The sequence below is a fragment of the Pituophis catenifer genome, unplaced genomic scaffold (assembly GCF_029215685.1).
Source record: "Pituophis catenifer annectens isolate HBS135680 unplaced genomic scaffold, rPitCat1.0.hap2 SCAF_1, whole genome shotgun sequence".
Classification (NCBI taxonomy): domain Eukaryota; kingdom Metazoa; phylum Chordata; class Lepidosauria; order Squamata; family Colubridae; genus Pituophis; species Pituophis catenifer.
In genome coordinates this window covers 336,003,510-336,025,158 of record NW_027256881.1, presented here as the reverse complement: position 1 = coordinate 336,025,158, position 21,649 = coordinate 336,003,510, and the positions used below count along the sequence as shown (strand labels likewise).

General features: G+C 43.3%; 1 protein-coding gene across 2 annotated transcripts in view; it reads right to left on the bottom strand.

Moving 5' to 3' along the window:
- Window positions 1-10,046, bottom strand: part of DOT1L (DOT1 like histone lysine methyltransferase) — a 94,479-nt gene extending 84,433 nt beyond the window's left edge. For both annotated transcript variants that reach the window (XM_070943944.1, XM_070943935.1), the window contains exon 1: window positions 9,795-10,046. In XM_070943944.1, the coding sequence (XP_070800045.1) occupies window positions 9,795-9,875 (81 nt within the window). In that variant the 5' untranslated portion in view covers window positions 9,876-10,046. The remainder of the gene's footprint in view (window positions 1-9,794) is intronic.
- Between the last annotated feature and the right edge of the window lie 11,603 nt (window positions 10,047-21,649).

The window sequence follows — 21,649 nt, the reverse complement described above, 5'->3', positions numbered from 1 at the left end:
CAGAATACGAGACATGGTTTGAGATACGAGGTCCTGGATATCACGAGACAGGGCAGGCTGAAGAGGTTCCGAAGGGCGAAGGCCAGCAGCCATAGGAGTATATGTAGCCTCAGGTGCACACCGGCCAGGAGGTTTGTTGACTTGAGCATCTGGAACCGGAACCACAGAAGGAAAAGCGGCTTCTCTGAGATGTTGGACATCAGAAACCCCTTGTGCAACCAGAGAGTGATCCTGAGCCAACGGAGCAGGCCTGTCAGGAGACATCTGTCTGTGAGTAGACCGGGCCCTTTGCTGGGCTAAAAGGTACTGTTTTTCAAAGGCCTTACGTTTGCGTTCCTCTGCTTTGTCAGCTGCAGAAGAACGGGTGGCAGGGCGAGGACTGGCGGATCTAGCCCTGACATCACGATGCCTGGTAGTTTTGGCCGGAGCTTTTGACCTCTTTCTGGCCTCAGGTGGGCTGTAAGCCTGATCCACTTCTGATGAAATGTCAGAATCAGCCATATCGAGGATGCAGCCAGGAATGGTGAGTGAAATTTTAAACTTGATTAATTAAGCTGATGAATTAATTTGATGAATGAATTTGATAATTTTGATTAAAGGAATTAATTGAATTGATTTTCTCTCTTTTTTTTTTTTTTTTTTTTTTTTTAAAACAGGAACAAACAACAGGAGACAGCCAGGTAATATAATTGGCCAAGTAGGTGTCAAAACACCCAATGCCGCTTCGCAGATCAGAAAAAAAGGGAGGGCTGCTTCAGATTATACAGAAAACGTTGCCCTAGATGAGGAACGGGCAGCACCTCAACAGCAATTTGACGTGCCTTTTAAATTAGCCGCCTAAACAACCACAGTCATTGAAGATGAGGCTAAATAATTAGAGAAGGGCTGACAGGATCGTCGCTGAAGCCGTTGACTCTGGACCGCTTAATGGCGGGAATCAGCAGACGATTCAAAAATGGCGCGCGGCCCGAATGCAGCCGCCGAACGCCGTTGAAACAATTGCTGAGGGAAGCTGTCAATCAAGGCAAAAGGGCGCGCGGCTCGGATTAACCGCCGAGCGCCGTTAAATTGAGGCCGATGACAGTAACCGAAGGCGAGGAGAACGATCGCCTGAGCTAGCCTCCCAGCCCGTAGATTTGACCAAAAAGGGGCGAAGCAATGCTGTAGGGGTTTGCGGCAGCGATGTAGGGACCCCCTGCCGCCACTTTAAATTGTTGGAGCGGTGTGGAAGGCGGAGGAGGGAATTCCGGCAATCCGGATCCCAACGCAGCGCCGGCGGCGATTTTAAATCACTCGGAGTTGCCTGGATGGTAGTGCTCCGAGGAATAAAGCAGGTCTAGCAAACGGAGGGGAGCCCCCCTGGAAGGAGACCCAGGTCTAACTCACCCTCCGCCGCAATACAGAGACCAGACAGTCAGATAAACAGTAGATGATAGACAGTGAATCCACACCGCTCAGACTCAAAGGAATAATTGGAAAATCCAAATAATAGGAGAAAAATCCTCAGTTAATTGCTAGAGCCAAGGAAAAAACCCAGTCTCTTGCTTGACTGAGTGAATGAACTGGAGCTTAGCCAAGCAGGGGAGGAGTGGCCAAGGACGTTTCTTAAAGAAACATTCACCCAGTCAAGCAAACAGACTGAAGGACTTCCCATTATTTGGATTCTCCAATCAGCGCGCTGGAGAATTTCCACTGCTAAGCAAGGTAGTTATTAGGTAAATTTTGCCCCATTTCACAATCTTTCTGGCCACAGTTGTTAAGTGAATCACTGCAGTTGTTAAGTTGGTAACATGGTTGTTAAGTGAACCTGGCTTCCACATTGACCTTGCTTGTCAGAAGGTCACTAAAGGTGGTAACGTGACCCGGGACACTACAACCATCATAAATATATGTCAAGTGTCCAAATTTTGATCATGTGACCATGAGAATGTGCGTTTTTCACACTCCAATCATGTGAAAAACGGTCGTAAGTCATTTTTTCAGTGCCGTTGTAACATCAGTCACTAAATGAATGTGTTGCAAGTTGAGGACCACCTGCATTTGGAGGGGAGACTACAAGCGAACACAAGAGGTATAGTTTAGTTTGGGAAGTTAAAAAAAAAAAAGACATCCTGCAAAAAGGCAATAACAGGCCATTTGCATACTACTGCAAGAAAACTGCACAGATGCATCCAAGAAGCTGAATTTCACTCAAAAGCTTTTTTTTGTTCTCTTCTCTTCTCTTCTCTTCTCTTCTCTTCTCTTCTCTTCTCTTCTCTTCTCCTCTCCTCTCCTCTCCTCTCCTCTCCTCTCCTCTCCTCTCCTCTCCTCTCCTCTCCTCTCCTCTCCTCTCCTCTCCTCTCCTCTCCTCTCCTCTCCTCTCCTCTTCTCCTCTCCTCTCCTCTCCTCTCCTCTCCTCTCCTCTCCTCTCCTCTCCTCTCCTCTTCTCTTCTTTTCTTCTTTTCTTTTCTTCTTTTGCTATTCTCAGTGGAAGAAATATATACTCCTACTGTCCTAGAAGACATTCAGTGAAATAGCCTTTTAACCCCAGCGACTATGCAGAACCTAAATAATCTCTAATTCTCTTGCTTAGCATTGGCAAAAGGCCGGGGGCATAATGAAAGGCTTTCACAAGTGGCCAAAAAGCAAGCAAAAAAAACCCCACTTCTATTTCACATGCAGATGTTTTGAATGCCAGAGGTCGACTTCAGAAAATATTTTCTGAGTCATTGAGGGGAACGGGGTGGTTATTCAACCTTGTAAGAATCATCTTACTCTGATTTTTTTAAAAAAAATACTTCTGATTCATCAGAAAAACCCTCTTACATCCCTTTTCGGGAAACCTGAAGGTGGGAGGCAGAGTCACACACGCTTCACTGTGACATGAAAGCCGGTGGGAGGATTGCATCTGGAACACCAAGGCACCCTTCTCCCACAGCCTTAATTAGCTTTGCAGGGGAATACACATCTCACATCCTCCTCCCAAGCTCTTAACAACCAAAATCGTGACACCAGCCTTTCCCTCTGTCAGCTAAGCAATTATGCAAATATTACAGTCTCTAGCAGTCCTGGTTTTTATCACTATGATGCACATGTAGCTTTATCCAATAAACTCTGGATGTATGCAGCGTCATAAATTGGCTTTATAAACTTTTTTTAAAGAAACTTCCAACTACTACTCATCATTCCAACCCAACATGACTTCTAAGAAAATGAGAGAAGCAGAAGAGAAAACCAGCATTGGACTACCACTGGGAGAATTTTGTTCAAATTTTCATGCAGCCATGAAAATCAACTAAACTTCCTCTCTTAAACTATGCTACTTCACAAGGAAAGGGGAGAGGGGAGGTAGGAAAAAAGGGATCTCTTCACTGTCACAAGCTTTTTCAAAGAAGGAGGAAGCACAATTATAATAAACAGTTTAGCTAATTGGCTATTCTGGATAACTAGTGGTCAAAGTATTGATATTCCATCCTTAGCCACTGGAAAAAATACTGAATTTCTAACAGGCACTGCCAATACAACTAGCAGCTCATATGAATCTGAAACTTGAAATAATCCAACATACAAACAAATCCTTGCTGGTAACATAATAGCAGAATGCCTACTAGGCATTCAAAGGTCCAAAGTTTAATATGCTGCTTCTCTGTTTTATAGCTCTTGCATTAGCACAGCTAGTAGAAACCTTTCAGTGATCTAAGAGATCTGGCTAGATCAGGCTAGACTCCACCGTGATTAAGAGAAATAGTCTGCCACATTGTTAAAAAAAATTTAAAAACCTGGAAGATCTGTATTATGTCTTGTACAATCTTAGGTACAAATGGGATGATAAGTGCTAACACTTAGGCTCCATCTTGCAAAGAGGCTGTTATCAGGAACTGCTTTTATGGCAATGCAAAAAAAAAAAAAAAGTAAGATAGGACCGTGTATGAGGAAGAAACTGAAATTTCTTCTCCAATCTCCTGAGGTGTCATGTTGCCAAAAAATTCAAACCTGGCCTTTTGCATGGAACACTCTCGTCACCTGCCACATATAACCCAGGCAATTCCCCCTTTGCTGCCTGCAGAACCAAGAAGGACTAGAGCAGTGAAACTAAGAGACGTTTTGTTGACGTCAGAGAGCTGTGCTCTGAAACCACAGCAGAAACCCCTCTTCCCCTTGATGCCAAATAGCTTCTATACCAGAGGAGGAGAAGGGGGGAAAAGAAAGAGAAAGAGAGAGACAGAGAAAGAAAAATAAAGTCTACATTTGACTACAGTACAATATTCCTCTAGCGCCTTTGGTTTCCAGGATTATTTTCCAAAAGAAAAAAAAAAGATTTTGCACATTTCTGCTGCAATGGCTTGCCTTGCTCTTTCTTTCTGCAGCCATTTCAGTGCAATTTGTAAGGGGGAAAAATGCTCCCAATGCTGGGAGTTTGACATTTGGAAAGAAAATACTTCTTGACACCATTTTGAGGAACTCCCTGTCATGAGATATTGTCTCGTATGACAAAGGTCTCAGATTTGAAAATGAATTAGATAGACAAAATGAGTGCCCAACTCACAGGGTTGTTGTTGTTGTGGGGAAAACAGGAGGAGAAAGGAGTATGTTTGCTGCCTTGAGTTATTTATAATAAGAAAAGCAGGATAGAAAGAAAGAAAATACGTAAAATAAATAAACACGGAGGACTATTTGAGCAAGTAATGATTAGCCAAAATCAACAAACAGATATTTCAGCTAGGTAGGCTGTGGACTTGTGAATTTTTCAAGAATATCTAGGTTGCCCATTGTTGGAAACCAGATACGCTGATTCAGCAAGGATCTTACAGATTTATTTGGTGATCATAAAGACAGCCAGGATTGGACAATCACAATAGACTACTTCACATTACAACAACAACAACAACAGATTCTGAAATGTGTCAGGTTGATATCCATAACAGAAGTTTCAGATTCTAAGAAAGGATGCCACAGAACTGTCACACTCAAGACTTGAGATCCCAATAAAACAAATATTCTGTCCTTAATACATTGCTACAACAGCTTCCACAAGAGCTCGAGTAGACTTACACACTGAATGCACTCCATTCATTAGTAGGAACTATTTTGTGGGAAAACCAGTCAAACCAATTGCAGATAGTTGCCACCGAGCAACCGAAGCATATTAATTCCCTGGGGACTTATTGCAGGCACCACAGCACAGCAGACATTTTATGGCTCACACCTTTAGTGAATAAAGGAAGAATACAATTCTGAAATGCTTGCATTCATTTGTTTCTAAGAAGCAGTGGATAGAAAAATATAGTCCTCTAGATATCACTAACCTACTATAATGTTAATCACAGCAAAAAGGCTTCTAGATCAGATAAACCACTGACCTGATCTATTAGAGATGAAGGAAAAAGTTCTGTGCACCAGGCCAGATAATATTTTGCCTACCTAGTGGGTTTTGTCTTTTCTGACTGGAAACAGCTTTACAACAAAAAAATAGTTCCTTTTTTATTAACTACTTTATTATCCTTTTAATTGGACTTTCTTCACTACATTGCACTGAGCAACGGGACTTCTTCACCTCATGCTTAGAAAAGTATATCATATATTTTTTTTTGCTATATTTTCCTTTAACATATGTTGTTCTAGCTTTGGAAAAAGAAAATCAAAATTTCAAACATTAGCAACATTAGTAAAACACTAATGTACAAAAAGAAAACAATGTTTTGTAATGATCACACCTTAAGCAAAATATGCTCTGTGGAAATGTACTCAATAAAGGTTCTAATGTACTACATGCCTATTAAGATATGCAGAGTTTAATAGCACTTACTCCCATGTACATTTACTTAGGATTATAGCCAAGATGGATAGCAATTACTGTAGGCTTTATACTGAAATTAAAAGTAAAGTAAAAAACTCATCAGCTATGGGTGCACCCCCCACTCTCTCTGAGAGAGAAAGAGAGAGAGAGAGAGAGAGAGAGAGAGAGAGAGAGAGAGAGAGACAGACAGACAGACAGACAGACAGACAGACAGACAGACAGACAGACAGAAATGGAGCTGCCCAAGCAGGAAAGGCCACATGAACAATTGCAGGCTCAATGGTTTCTGGGAATGGCAGTCAAAAATAGCTCAACCTTCTGAATAAGCAGGAAGTTTTAGAAACCAGATAACTGGTTAAGGAGCCAGGATGACATAAGGCCAATGATAGCATATTTTATTCATCTTTTCACAAAAAAAGCTATTCTAATTCCTCATATCATCTGCTGAAATGCAGTAGAAATATCCACACCATATGACTTTCTAACAGGTCAAGATCAGGTCACTGAAATTCAATGGCAAAATGCCTCATTTAGGGCAGCAGCATGGCTTTCGCTTAACTTTGAGCCCGGGTGGCTCTTTGGTTGAAAATGGAAACACATAGCCTTTTTGAAGCAGTATGTTTCCCATTCCTACTCTTCCACCCTCCCCAAGGTAAAAATCAGGCTGAACATTTTCAGCCTACTTCTTCCAGTAATGCCTCAGGTAGCCATTTTTGACCAGCTGGTAGGCAGAAAATCTATGGTCCTTCCCCTGATCCAAAAAAAGATGTCCAGTTCTGATCTGCATCATTCAAACTCAATCTATTGTACACCCTACCTCCTTTACACTGTTAAATATGGAATACAAATGGAGAAATGCCACACAGTGCAAGAATAGCCCAACAGTTCCATGCCAATTTTTTTTTAAAAAAAATACTATACTTCCATTCTCCAACAAGAATGCAATTCCCCACCCCTGCTAAGATAGCAAACACATGGTATGGTAAGTATGTGAAGATTTACACATACGCACACACTCTCTCTCTCTGACACCCCCACAAACATATTCTGTATTCATAACTGTCATTTCCCAGGGCCGCATCATTACAAAACACAATGATTCATTAGAAAAGGTTAGCCAAAATTTGTGAAATGTGTAAAATATTATGCAGCTAAGGCATTACAAAAATAAAATGAAGCGTCATCACTGATGTGTGCAGTAACCAAATATGGACTGCAAGTATAGAATTAAGAAGAATAAATTTGTGCATTTATCACTAAATAGAGGAAAGAGAAATTTGCAAAGAATTCTCTATTTAGGTTTCAGTTCTATCTCCCTCCTCCCACTACTGTTTCGTTTCCTTTTTAAAACAGAGGAAAATGAAACGTATTCCTCATTCAATAGTCAGAAAGTTAACTTTACACATTCTACTATGTTTCAGTCCAAAGCGATTCCAAAAATGTAAGCCTGAAGAAAGGAAGTAAAGGAGAAGCTAATTAATATTCCAATTATTTTATTTAGTTATAATCAGTCTTCTGCCTCTTCAAAACCCTGTTACCTAGAGTAGAAATAATATCCTAGTCTTTATACAAACATTCTAATTCATACAGACACAATCATTCCAAATTACAACCCTTCTTATGTAGTGTTAAACCCACTGTCTGGTTATTTAAAGTGCTTAGAAAAAGAAAAGAGAAAAAAGAGATAAGCTTTTAATCAATAGTAATTAAACATGAAAATATAAAACATGAGACAGTTGAGCAGGGCTACAGACAGAGATTATGAAGTGTAGAAAAGACAGGGAGGGTAGAACAGAATGGAACAAATATTGTTTGGGTGTGGACAGGGAGTATCTGCAAGTAATGAGTCACCCACAACAGGAAAAGTAGGATTATTTTAAAATGGCTGGCCTGGGATGTAAAGAATGTTTGCAAATTTTTTTTAAAAAAAATGACAGGGTGGGGGAATACCAAAGAGTTGGCAGAGAACCAAAAAAGCAACAACACAGTGTCCTGAGGGAGGCCAGCTATCTGTGGGTCAACTGAGGATTTGGGGGCTAAAGCAAATTCCAGAGTTTGACAGGCAATAGTTGAATTGTAAGAAGGGCACCCCTTCTCTGAAGATAGATTATCACAATAGCAGTGAGAATAAAAGAATAAAGTAAATCCCAAGGCAATGGAAAAGCTACATTGAATGTAGGCAGCTGTCCATCAGGAATGCAGCTCTTTCTGCACACCATAAACCTGAATTCATCAAGAAATTTAGTTAAGACTAGATGACCTTTAAAGTTGATTCCAACTTTGCAATACTATGATTGACAAACAAGAAATAAAGACTGCAAAAGTGGCATCAAGAACACAAAATATATTAAATGCAATACTTTCAGCAGAATGTAAGAGATACTTTGCAAGAAGAGACCAAAGTTTCATCAAATACATAAACCTGTTTTCCACGGTGGCTGTTTGTCACACACAGTCTTGGTTAACTGAACTACAGTATTAAAGGTTAAATTAATTCTATTTCCTGAATTCCCATAACATACACAACAGAGTTCATACAACACATTTAAATGTCATATGTACTCCGAATGCAGCCAGTAGTTTGATAAAATGTTTTCAATAATCCTAAAGACCTCTCATAATTGCATCCAAAAATTGACATTCAAGAGATTAACCACCTTTAAGACAGTTTATCTTTTGAACTCCTTGATAAGGATAAACGTGCTTATTCTGCATTGTCTAATTTCTTTGCAAAAATATGTACATTAGAAGCTGTTGCCTACAGATTATGATAGCAAATTGTAAAAACCATTATAAATGTGTTAAGAATGAAAGGAAGTTTTTATTAAGGTAATCAATCAAAAGGAAAACCTAAAGTCTGAGAAAGGAAAGTAGAAGAGAAAACAGTACATTTTCAGAACACATACTGTACTAGCATGAAAAAAATTGGCTGCAATGAAACTAGAGGACAACTCCAAATATATCTGATTTAGAAGACGGTTGAGAACTTCAGTTATGAGGAGGTCAAGCCAGGACGAATGCCTGGGACAAAAAAGCCTGGGAGAATGAGAAAAGATGGTGTAGATAGATGAGGAGAAAATATTGAAGGTGAAATTTCATGATTATTTTCTCCTTCCTTAGAAATAAAAGGAACTAGAAGCACCCTTCAGTTTTTCTATCACAATGCAATCAGGTCTCCCCCATTTCCTATGCCTTACATAATAGCCCCATAATGCACCCAAACCAGGGGGGGGTCTTTACCCCTATTACTCTATAATAAACGTTACTAAATTTTCCCAGCACAAAAACACCCTTTCTATTTTCCGTTTAGCAGGAAGTCAAAAGGCAATTCTCACGGGGCTCGATTCCCTCCATAATATAATCTTAAATGAAAAAAAAAGGAAAAAAAAAAAACCTGCCGAAGTGACACCGAACAGCTGCCTGTCAATCCTCCCCAACTCAGTTTCCTAAGGTACCTCCTCGGCTACAATGACAGCATATTATTTCGCTCTCCCTTCCACACAACACTCTTGTCTTCTTTCCACGAGGCTACCTCATCATCCCCGATTTCAGTTCGGTTCAGCCTCCCAAATTCCCTCGTAGATTTTTTTTAAAAAAAAAACAAAATTAAAAATAAACCCTTGCGATTCCCTCTCTGTCCCTTTCCCAAACTTTTCTCCCCCCCACTTTATTTCTAATAACTCCCAGGCAGACGTGCCCCACCGAATAACTGGACCCGGATTTTTCTCCTTTGCATTCCACCCGCCACCCCCTCAGGTTAATTTCCTCTTCCAAATTCCTTTTTACTTTACTAAAATTATTCCCGCAGGGCTCCCTGTCTCTCTCTCTCTCTCTCAAAAAAAGGGGGGCACTTCCCCTTCTCATTTCCTACCGTCCCCATAAAAGTAACCCTCCTGGGACCCCCTGCTCCTTCTGAAGGACCCCCCCACACCCCACATTCCCGTGACACCCCGACCCCCTTCAACTCCTCCCCACCGGGGCGCCCAAGGACGACTCTCTCTCTCTCCCGCACACTCACATAAACGGGCAGGGGCCAGGGGTAGACGGCCGGCTCCGCTCCCACTGGCGACTTCAGCCTGAGCTCCAACCTCTCGCCCATGCTGGCGGCGGAAGAGAGCGAGCAGAGCAGAGCCTCAGTGAGAGGATAGGTCAGCTCGGGGCGGCAAAAGGGAGCAAGTGGCGGCGGACCCGCACCATGCTAGAGCGGCGGGGCGGCGGAGAGCGAAAACGGCGGCGGCGGCGGCGGCGGCGGCTGAGGAGGACCAGCCCGCGAGCGAGCGGCCGCTCCTTCCCTTCACGCGCTCTCTCTTCTCTATTGTCGCTCGCGCCGGGCCGGGCTTTTCGTCAGCAATAGCAGCAGCAGCAGCCGCGCCGCCGCCATTTTGGGCCGCCCCCGCCGGCGTCAAAAGCAGGGGCCGCCCAGTGGAGGTGGTGGTAATGATGAGGGCGATGACGGTAACAGCGAGAAGGGAGAGAGAGGCAGGGAGGGAGGGAGGGCAATTATTTTAAAAAAAAAGAAAAGAAAAAAAATAAACCCGTGCGGGCGGAGGACGTCAACCCCCAAATGTATCAGTTACAGCTTTTATTGCTCGTCTTACGTCCTTCACTCCACCACTCTTTTAAGAAAAAAAATTATAGCTTCACGTAGAGAGGCGGGGGTGGGGGGGGGAGCCGACGTCGCGCGCGAGACGAGTGGGGGGGGAAGGAGATTGGCGCGCACGCACTCGGGCTCGTTAAGGGTACGCACGCACGCACGTACGTCCCAGATGTAAGTGAATTATTCGAAAGAGAAGCCTAGGAGTAGTTGAAGGAGGGGAGGGGGGGGAGAGGGAGAGGAGGGGGCGCGGCGCCAAGATAAAAGGAAGGACGGCCGCCTTCGTCCTAGGTCACTGTCTGTTCTTTCCCCCCACCACCACCCGCAGCCCAGCTCCTGTCACACATACGCTCGCTCTCCCCCATCCAGGCTTTTTTTTTTCCCCTGTGTACACTGAGGAGGAGGAGGCTCGGTGGATTAAAAAAAAAAAAAAGCGCGAGAGTCTCGGAGTGAATTTAAAAAAAAAAAAAAAAAGCGGGCCCGGATCTGTCCGCCTTGGCCAGAGCGCGCGTTCCTCCTTGTCCTCACTTGCCCTCAGTGGAGGCCCCGTCTGAGGCGGCCGCGCGCTCGCGCTTCCTCCGCCTCCTCGAGCCCCCCCCCCCCGCTCCCCCATTTCGTCTCTCATTCTCTCTCGGCGCGCGAACGCCGCCTCCTCACGAAGGTTCCATCTCCCGCCCCCCCCCACACAACGCACGAGGCGCACGAAGAAAATAGTAACGGTCACGCTGAAATCTCAAATGAGCCCCCTAATCGCTAGTCGTGTTTTCAACCATCACACACACACACACATATATAGAGCGTGATTCCCCGGGCAATCCTACTCGCGCGGGAAGTCACGACGCGCACGTCAGATTTTCCTCACGTATGTATTCGATTTATAAATAGTAGACACACACGCAACGCAGACTTATGTTCACACGTAGGGAAGGGGGAATGGAGTGTGGGAGGGAAGAGAGAGAGACATGGAAAAGATGACAAGGCAAGCCTGGAAAGGTTTGACTGACTCCCTGCCTTAAAATTAAGCACAATCTACCTCCGAATGAAGGCGGATGTTTTTCCAGATGGAGAGGTTTCCTGTTTTGTGGGCTCATTTGGCTAGGTCTTGTCTCAAAATTGCCCTGTTCCTGTCAGGCTTCCCCCGCGCCGCCCCAGAGATAAGAAGAACACGCCATAATTAATGCTGTAGCGATTTCGGTGTTTATGCTGAGGGGGTAGCAGGGACATAAGGGCTCTTTGCCCCAGGAAAACGACCGCCTATCGTATATTACACGTATTTACAAATACCAAAGGGAGAATTAAAAACAGCACAAGTGATGTCATGATGCAAGTCTTTTATTTCCGATGGAAATCTGCTTTCGACTTTGAGGTTAAAATGCCAAATAATTTTTCATGTTTGCAGGTGCTGGGGGCATCCTCAGAAAAGTCCAAATATATAATGCATATATTTGGGGGGGTGGGGGAATTCCAATTAAACTATCTCAGGCGGTTGTGAGGATAAATGTTGAGGTTGGGAAGAAAAAAACATTTTTGCTACCCTGAGATTCTTGAAGGAAAGGTAAGCAAAGCAATTCTCCCATTAAATCACCCTCCCTGGCAACTATTATTTAGAGGTGGACTGAATCTGAACATGGAGTTTCCATCAAAGTGTACCCAAGAATATAAGAAATTGTCAAACTAAAGCAGGCTAGAGGCCCATGTAGCCTTCAAAAGAAGACAAAAATAGCAATTCGATTTTGTTTCTCCTAAATAATTTGTTAAAAAATAGACTTAATGAGAATACAGAAGTGTTTCCTACCTGTAGAAGTGTAGATTTGGCTAATTACATTTGGCCTCCTCCTCCCCTCCCCCATTTTTAGTTATTTAAACCAGTGGTCATTGTTTCTTTTTTTCTGCATCTCTGAATTAATGTGACTATCATGGAAGCAGAAAAGTGTACATGTAGGAATAAAAATATATTTGTATATTAAGAATCTAAAAACAAGTGCTATTCTGCAGTGTTTTCTACATCAGTAACAGTGGTACCCTATTCGCTGTGTTCAAGAGACATAATACCAGAAGTAGGCACAGGATTGCAGCTTTCCATCTATCTGTCTCTTTTGTTTACTGCTTTCTGGTTAGTAAATTTGAGATTTCATGGCACATTGCAAAGGGAAATGGGGATGCTTGGAACGTGCAGGCAGATGCTCCCTGCAGCTGTTGGTACAGAACATTTGAAAGGAAACGTCATTGAGAAGCTGTTCAAACTGTGTCAGCATTTCTTGCTGATAGGGAATGAAGCATATCTATTCAGTCCCTCTGTAGCATCTGCTCAAGGACAATTCCAAAGAGTCCTCCTATGTTCAAGATCACAACTATTTCTGCACATGAATGTGAATTTAAATAAACCATCCTTTATTGTTGCAAGTTTAAAGCTAAACAAAAGTATAGCTGGTACTGAGGACATTTCCTTTTCAAGTCCACAGCAAAATTTATCATTGATCTCAAAATTCAAATCTAATGGTTTACATTTCAAAGGTTTTCCACTTTTGATTTTGAAGCATACAACAGGCAATAAATATTACCACACCCTCTCCTATTCCCTCTACAACTTTTTATACATGGCAACACTGCAGTTTTAAATAGTTCTATGGCTATGTGAAGTTGTTTTACATCAGAGTTTAATATTACTGAAATTAAATGGACTTCCTCCAAAATTCAAAGTAATATAAACTCCCACTCTTTTATCTTCAAATATTCTATGAAATATAACAGCTTCAACAAAATTAAACTGTTTCAGGTTTAAATTCTGGTATTCACTGAGTTTAGGAAAATATGACTATCCTGACGCCAGATCCTTAGAGTCAATTAATTTCCCCTTGACAATAAAATAACTCTAAAAGTTTATTAATTTAGCTAAAGACTAATAATGTCTTTTACTGAGGAACCTTTGCTCAAGGTAGTCTCTAAAATTTGTGCTGTCCACATCTGTTAGAACTGAAGCAACTCCCACAACTTTCAGTATTACATCTTATCAGATTTCAAAGTGGCATAAAGGTTTTGCCCTCCACACTATTTAGCTTTGCATAACTAAGAAGCAATTCATTGAATGATAGAATTGGCACTATTTTAGCCTAAAAATTAGGTTAATTCAGTAAATTATGGTTCAGTTAACCATAGTTACTGCATTATTTATTTATTTATTTTGTGGTTTCCGACATCCCGATATAGTCAGTTGGTGCCATCACTGACTATTGGGGGCGAGTCACTGGCCCCCACGGAGAGGGCTCGCAACTTGGGTGTCCTCCTGGACTCACGGCTGTCTTTAGAAGAGCATATGACGGCCGTGGCCAGGGGGACTTTTTATCAGGTCCGCCTGATTCGCCAGTTGCGTCCCTTTCTGGATCGGGACTCGTTAAATACGGTCACTCATGCTCTTGTCACTTCCCGCTTGGACTACTGCAATGCTCTCTACATGGGGCTCCCCTTGAGGAGCACCCGGAGGCTCCAGCTGGTCCAGAATGCGGCCGCGCGGGTGGTTATGGGAGCGACGTGGCGCTCCCATGTGACCCCCCTCCTGCGCGAGCTGCACTGGCTCCCGGTGGTCTTCCGGGTGCGCTTCAAGGTTTTGGTTACCACCTTTAGAGCGCTCCATGGCATCGGACCGGGGTATCTACGAGACCGCCTTCTGCTACCAATAGCCTCTCACCGACCAGTACGCTCCCATAGAGAGGGGCTCCTCAGGGTGCCGTCGGCCAAACAGTGTCGACTGGCGGCCCCCAGGGGGAGAGCCTTCTCTGTGGGGGCACCTACCATCTGGAACGAGCTCCCCCCAGAGATACGGAAGATCCCGGACCTGCGCACGTTTCGCCGTGCTCTCAAAACTTTTCTATTTCAGCAAGCTGGCCTGGCCTAACTCCCCTCTTTTAAATTCTTAAATTTTAAATTTTTTAATTCGTGTTTTTATAAATTGGGTGTTTTAATCTGTGTTTCGGCCGAAATATTTAATAATTTTAAGGGATTTTTAATATTTGTATTGTCTGTATTTTATCTTGGCTGTTCACCGCCCTGAGTCCTTCGGGAGTAGGGCGGTATAGAAATTTGATTAATAATAATAATAATAATAATATTTATTTTAGTCAGATTTATATGCCGCCCTTCTCCCGTAGGACTCAGGGCAGCTCACAGCAATAGAACAACCCGACAATAAGTGAAAATTAAATAATATTAAAACCAATTTAAAATCCCCAAGTCCCCAAGTTAAAATCCGTGGCAGATCAGGGAAGTTGGTGGAAGAGCCATGTCTCTAGGTTGGCGCGGAAGGTGCGGAGGTCGGGGGCCGTCCGGAGCTCGGTGGGCAACCCATTCCAGAGGGTCGGTGCGGCCACAGAGAACACCCTCATCCTGGGGACCGCCAGCTGACACTGTCTAGCTGAGGGGACCCAGAGGAGGGTAGCCCTATGTGAGCGCACTGGGTGGTGGCAGGCCAGTAGGAGGCGATCCTGCAAATACCTTGGGCCCGTGCCATGAAGGGCTTTATAGGTGACTACCAGCACCTTGAAGCGGACCCAGAGGACCACCGGCAACCAGTGCAGCTCGCGCAATAGTGTTATATGGGAGTAGCGGGATGCACCCGTAACTACTCGCGCGGGCGCATTCTGAACCAGTTGGAGCCTCCAGGTACACTCCAAGGGCAGCCCCATGTAGAAGGCATTGCAGTAATCCAACCGAGAGATAATGAAAGCATGAGTGACCATACGGAGGGCGTCCCTGTCTAGAAAAGGGCGTAACTGGCGCACCAGGCGAACCTGTGCAAATGCCCCCCTTGTCATGGCCATTAGATGGTCCATTAAAGACAGCCGTGAATCAAGGAGGACGCCAAGATTACGAAACCTATCCAAGGGAGCAAGACACTCCCCTCCCATCGACAGTGATGGGGAAGCTAGGTCATGGGACGCCGGTATCCACAGCCACTCTGTCTTGGAGGGGTTGAGTCTGAGCCTGTTCCTATTCATCCAGACCCGTACCGCCTCCAGGCACTTAGACATCACGGAAAGGGCATCCCTAGGTTGGTCCGGGGTGGAGATGTAAAGTTGAACCTTGAAACCCCGAATGATCTCACCCAGCGGCTTCATATAGATGTTAAAGAGCAGTGGGGAGAGAACCGACCCCTGTGGCACACCACAAGTGAGGGGCCTCGGGGAGGATCTCTGACCCCCCCGCCCAAACAAACTGCATATGGCCCGAGAGGTAGGAGGAGAACCACTGTAGAACAGTGCCCCCCACCCCCAGCCCCCCGAGACGTCGCAGTAAGATACCATGGTCGATGGTATCAAAAGCCGCTGAGAGGTCAAGTAGCATCAGGATGGAGGAATAACCCCCATCCCGGGCCTCCCAGAGATCGTTCACCAGGGCGACCAATGCCGTTTCCGTGCTGTGTCCACGCCTGAAGCCTGATTGGTATGGGTCTAAATAATCAGTCTCCTCCAGGAATTGCGGAAGCTGGTACGCCACCACAGACTCAATAACCTTCGCTATAAAGCGAAGGTTGGAGACAGGACGAAAGTTGTTCAAGGAGGCCGGATCCAGGGCTGGCTTCTTGAGGAGGGGACGAACCATCGCCTCCTTGAGTAAGGTGGGGAAGACCCCATCTCTCAATGAAGCATTGATAATCGCCCAGATCCAGTCTCCAGTCACCTCCCTGGTTGCTGCAATAAGCCAGGTGGGACAAGGGTCCAGTAAATATGTGGAGGCCCCCAGTCTACCCACAATCCTGTCCACTTCCTCCATAGAAACAGGATCAAAATCAATCCAGATGTCACCTCCAAGATCAGCTTCCATCATCTCGTCAGATCCCGCCCAATCAGACTCCAACCCCGTCCAAATCTGAGCGATTTTGTCTTGCAGAAATTGCGCAAACTCCTCAGCACGGGGGTCCTCCCTCACTCCCTGATGGAGAAGGGAGTGGGTCACTCGGAACAAGGCTGCTGGGCGATTTTCTGTAGACGCAATGAGAGTAGCGAAATAGTCACTTTTCGCCACTTCCATCGCCACAAGATAAGACCTAATATGGGTTCTTAACTGTGTTCGATCAGACTCGGAATGGGAAGACCTCCAACGGCCCTCTATGTGTCTCTTCCGACGCTTCATTTCCCTGAGCTCCATGGAAAACTATGGAGCTGCCCGGGATCCCTGTCGGAGGAGAGGCCACAAGGGAGCGATTCAATCCAGTGCCCCGGTGGCAGCCCGTTCCCAGGCATCCACCAGGGCCTCTGGCGAATTGCGGGATAGGTCAGTGGGAAATGTCCCAAGCTCCGTCAGGAACCTATCAGGGTCCATCAGGCGCCTGGGGCGGAACCAACGAAGGGTTGGCGGAAGGAAAGTCTAGCCGAAGGAGGGAATGGTTGGTCCATGACAGGTGTAGTATAGAAAGGTTACCCCTACCCCGAGCATTTATCCACTGCCCAGAGATAAAAATCAGGTCAAGTGTGTGTCCACCGCTGTGAGTTGGGCCCTGTACAACTTGAGTCAGGTCCATAGCTGTCATGGAGGCCATGAACTCCCACACCAACTGTGATGTCTCACCAGCTGACGGGAGATTAAAATCTCCTACAACCATAAGGTTGGGGATCTCAACCGTCAGTTCAGCTAAGACTTCGAGTAGTGCGGGCAGGACTGAAGACACGCAGCTGGGAGACAGGTACGTAATCAACAGAGCGACTGCACTCCAGGGTCCCATTTCAACAGAAGGGACTCACACCCGCCAATCTGAGGGACAGTGACCTCCCTAAAGTCTAAGACCTTCCCTAATGACAACCGCCACCCCTCCCCACTAGTCAAATAACTAGTATAATGGGACTTACTGCAAGATTGGATTCAAACAATATATTTCATCAAAATTAAAATATATTAAGGCTTAATATGTTGTGTTAACCCACCATATCCGAGGCATTGTCCATATTACACAAAACACTGTTAATCCATGTTTATTGATTTCCTAATGTCAAAATTGCACCTTGGAAATATTCCATATCTAGAGCTTCATTTTCTTTCATTCAATCATGTCTGATTCTCGGAGATTGCCTAGACAAGTCCCTGCAAGTTTCTTGACAAGATTTTTCAGAAATAATTTGCCATTGCATCCTTCATAGGATTGAAAACAACTTGCCCAAGATTACCTAGTTGGCTTTGTGCCTAAAGTGGAATTATAACTCATAATTTCTAGGCTGATGCCTTAACCACTACACCAAATAGGCTTTCTGTAGAACAGTGAAGTCAAAATCTGGAACAATCATCATTTGAGTATAAGGAAATCAAAATTTGAAGGGTTCAAACATTAATCTTAAACTTTGGTTTATATAAATCCAAGATGATAAGATAACTAGCTCCTTCCCATTATTAGGTATTCAACATTAAACATAATTTGACTGCTGCAGTCAGTCATTATTAAAAAATGTATTCTGGGCTGCAAGACTTTGGCAGTGAATTCTTAATGAATAGGCTTGGGGTTTGAGAGGGACTTTTTCAGTCTAAATCTTTTTCTTGATACACAAAATAGGTCAATGGATTTTGGTGTTTCCCTAGCACAGCTGAATGGCTAGAGCTAGTTTAACTGGATATTTTTGTTGTGTACATCTAAGCAATAAGCTTTTTTCAACAATCCATGGCTTAATTGTTTCATGAACTAAGCCAGTAGAACAATCTTTTCCAACGCTGATGCTCCCCAGATGTGTGGTATCAATGACTTGAGAAATGGACTGAAATACTATGAAATTTAACAGACAACAGCACAGCACAATCTTTCACTTTTACTTTTACTTAGGAAACAAAAAGCAAATCCATAGGTTGGATATCTGGAATGGGAATGAGTAACCTGTATTACTCATGCTTTAGTCGCCTCTTAATTAGGTTACTAAAATGCTTTCAAAATGAGGTTGCCCTTGAAGACCACTCAGAAGCTATTGCTGATTCAGAATACAGCAACATAGCTAGCAATGAGCAGAACACATTATGCCAATGCATCACTGCTGCTTTGTGAGCTATTCTTATTGCCAATTATTTTCAAATGCAATTTTAGCTGCTGGTTATCACCTGTAAAGCCCTTCATGGAATAAGCTAGGTTCTTTGAGGGCCCACCTAGCTTCAGTAGTTTCTGCCTGCCCAGTAAGATCAGATAGAACAGGGGTATCAAACTCAAGGCCCGCGTACTGGATCTAGCCTGCAGGGTGCTTAAAAATTTAGAAATAAAAAGTTTAGTGGAGTATTTATAAGTAATAAATGTTTGCCAGTAATATCTGGTAGAAGAAATAGGAAAATGGTTATAGTGAAGAACTGTGGAAAGAGAAAAAATGCATCGAGCCTGTGGCCACTGCCCACTGTGCCCATGCCCATCCCAGCCACACACCACCACCACCACCCGGCCCTCCGAGGTCAAACACAACCCTGATGTGGCCCTTAATGAAATCAAGTTTGACACCCCTGAGATAGTGTGATCACACCCCAGATCCCATCAATTTAAAAGTCTACAGAACTTAGGAAGCACACCTTATCATGATACCTGCACTGTGGAACAGTGTTCCCACACATCTGTATTGTTCCCACCCCACTGCTGTTCTACAAGTCTTTGAATATCTGGATTTGCTCCCTGTTTGGGGTTAGCTGTCAATCCTTTATTAGTTTTATGTTGTCTGTTCTGGATATGCATGTCTTCTTTCTTTTGTTTCCTATTTTGGAGATGTAAACCACTCACAGTGTCTTTGGAAGTCAGGCAGCCTCTACATCCAATAAAATAAAATAAATTCTGGCAAAAAAGACTGCTGAAATAGTTGATTACAAACTGAATATGAGTCAGCAATCTGATGTGGCTCCAAAAACAGCTACTGCAACTTTAGGCTGTATCAGCTGAAGTATCATTTCCAAATAAAGGATATAATAATTCCATTTCATTTTGCTTTGGTCAGACCTCACCACAAAACTGTTCTGGACACTACACCTAAAGATGAATTAGGAATTAGAAGAGTTTCAGGGAAGGGCAACAAAAATGAATGGGAGACTAGGAACTAAGGCCTACATGACATTCCAATTTAGTAATATAGGAAAAAATTCTAAAGAGAGTAGTTCTGATAAAACTAGTAAAACCAATTAGCCAGAGAGGTGGTGGGCCTCTCCACACTGGATATATTTAAGTGAAGTAGTCTAGCCAACAGTCAAGAGTGTTTCATTGTTTCATTTTATTTATTTATTTATTAAATTTATTTATTTATTAAATTTATATCCCGCCCTTCTCCCCAAGGGACTCAAATTTTGGGTTTCTACACTGAGCAGGGTGTTGGCCTCATCATTCTTTGAGTCAATCAGCTAGTAATCTTAGCATTGGCCATAATGGCTAGGGAAGTCTAACAGTTGAAGTCTGTTTTCTCTAAAATATGTAGAAGGAATCCCACTGAGAAAATGTAGCAAGGCCCCCTTAACTGAAGAAGCTTCTTGGATGAAAAGCAAAACATTTTCAAAGGAAAAAACCAAGAAAGTCCCATTGCCTTTTGGAAAAAGTACCTGTGGGACAACCATGACCTGGATGATTAAGAATCTCCACATTGTAGCAGAAGATAGCTTCCAATGTTCTGATGCTGTAGATAACTATAACAGGAGTCATCTTCCAAGATTAGTGAATTTCATGTTGGAAAACATGACACTCTTTGGGGCAGCTGGTTGCTGATTGAAGCTAGAATTTTTTTCTCCTTTCTTCTCAGCTGTTCTGTAGGCCTTTATATGCTTCTCAACACATGTGGTACAGAAGCACATTCCAGTAGTTATCTGCTTTGTATCATAAACACTTTCATGATTTATCTTTGACGAATTCATGCAAGTAATCTTGTTTTTTAAGCAGGCAATCAATCTGACACATTGCATTCACACAACTTTCTGAACTTGGTATGTTTTCAATATATGGAATACTGCATATTGTATAGTTTGGAGAGGGTTGCTTTGTTCTTTAATTGTTCCTTGGAACATCGTGCAGATCTTGCCATTGAGGTTTGTTTGTAATTATTTAAGGCTTTATCATACTCTGAAACCAGCCAACTATGTTTATTCAATAAACCATGGTTAAACATTGTGTAATTCAGAGACAGAGAACTGCAAGAAGGTAATTCTATCACCTTGGTTAAAAAAGTGAATTAGAATAATCATCTTTGATCAGTTTTACAATCAGTACAAAATTGGACACATTAATTTGTGTAACTGATAGGATATATATGTTCCACCTGCACCAGCCCAACCCTTGGTTTTAATCATATACCTCAAGAACTTCCAGTTTAGCTCCTCCCAGGTCCCAGGGAACTTCACTGATATAATTTTTACAGAGTTCAACTATTAAAAGTTCAAGAGCGGTACCAGAAAGAAAATATAGGTACCCTGGATCTCTTCAAATATAAACAGGAGCTTAGACACAGAAAAGTGTCTTAAGAGCCTTGGTAGTACAGTGGTCTAAGGCACCCTGTTATTAAGCTGGTTATTAAGACCAGCTGCCTGCAATTACTGCAGGTTTGAATCTCGCCTAGGCTCAAGGTTGACTCAGCCTTCCATCCTTTCTAAGGTAGGTAAATTGAGGACCCAGTTTGTGGGGGCAATAAGCTGACTTTGTATAAATATACAAAAGGATGAAGGCTATTGCTTAACGCATTGTAAGCCACCCTGAGTCTCCGGAGAAGGGCGGCATATAAATCAAATTAAAAAAAAAAACATTTTTAGTGATTATATTTTATCCTTTAGTCTTCTCATCTCTCTTACTTTTTAAGATTATAAATTCTCAACTTCCCACCCTGGAATGTGAAGGAAAATACAGAGCAAGAGATTTTTGTTGTATTTCTTCATGTTCTGTCAGGACAAATCACACAATTAAAAGGAAAAATACTGATCAAATCTAGAAATGCTTCTATTTCTTGAACAAGAGCCAGAATTTGGAGACAAGAATATTTTCTTCTCCCTAAACTCTAAACATCACCCATTATAGAAAATTCTGCTTGGTTGAATTTAGATGACATACTTGAAAACAGGATACAATTACCCCATGAAATTTTGTACTGTAGCAAAACATCTGACAGCAGTAATGGGGGAGGGGAATAACCATCTCCATCTCTAAATGGGGAGAAGCCAGTGTGATGTAATGGTTACAATATTAGACCAAGAGCTGAGAGATGCTGGTTCTTGGTACCCTCAGCCACAGAATCTCCCTGGGTTATTTTGAACCAATTCTCACAAGATTGTTGCTGGTGGGAAATAGAAGTAGGGAGCACTATTTCTCT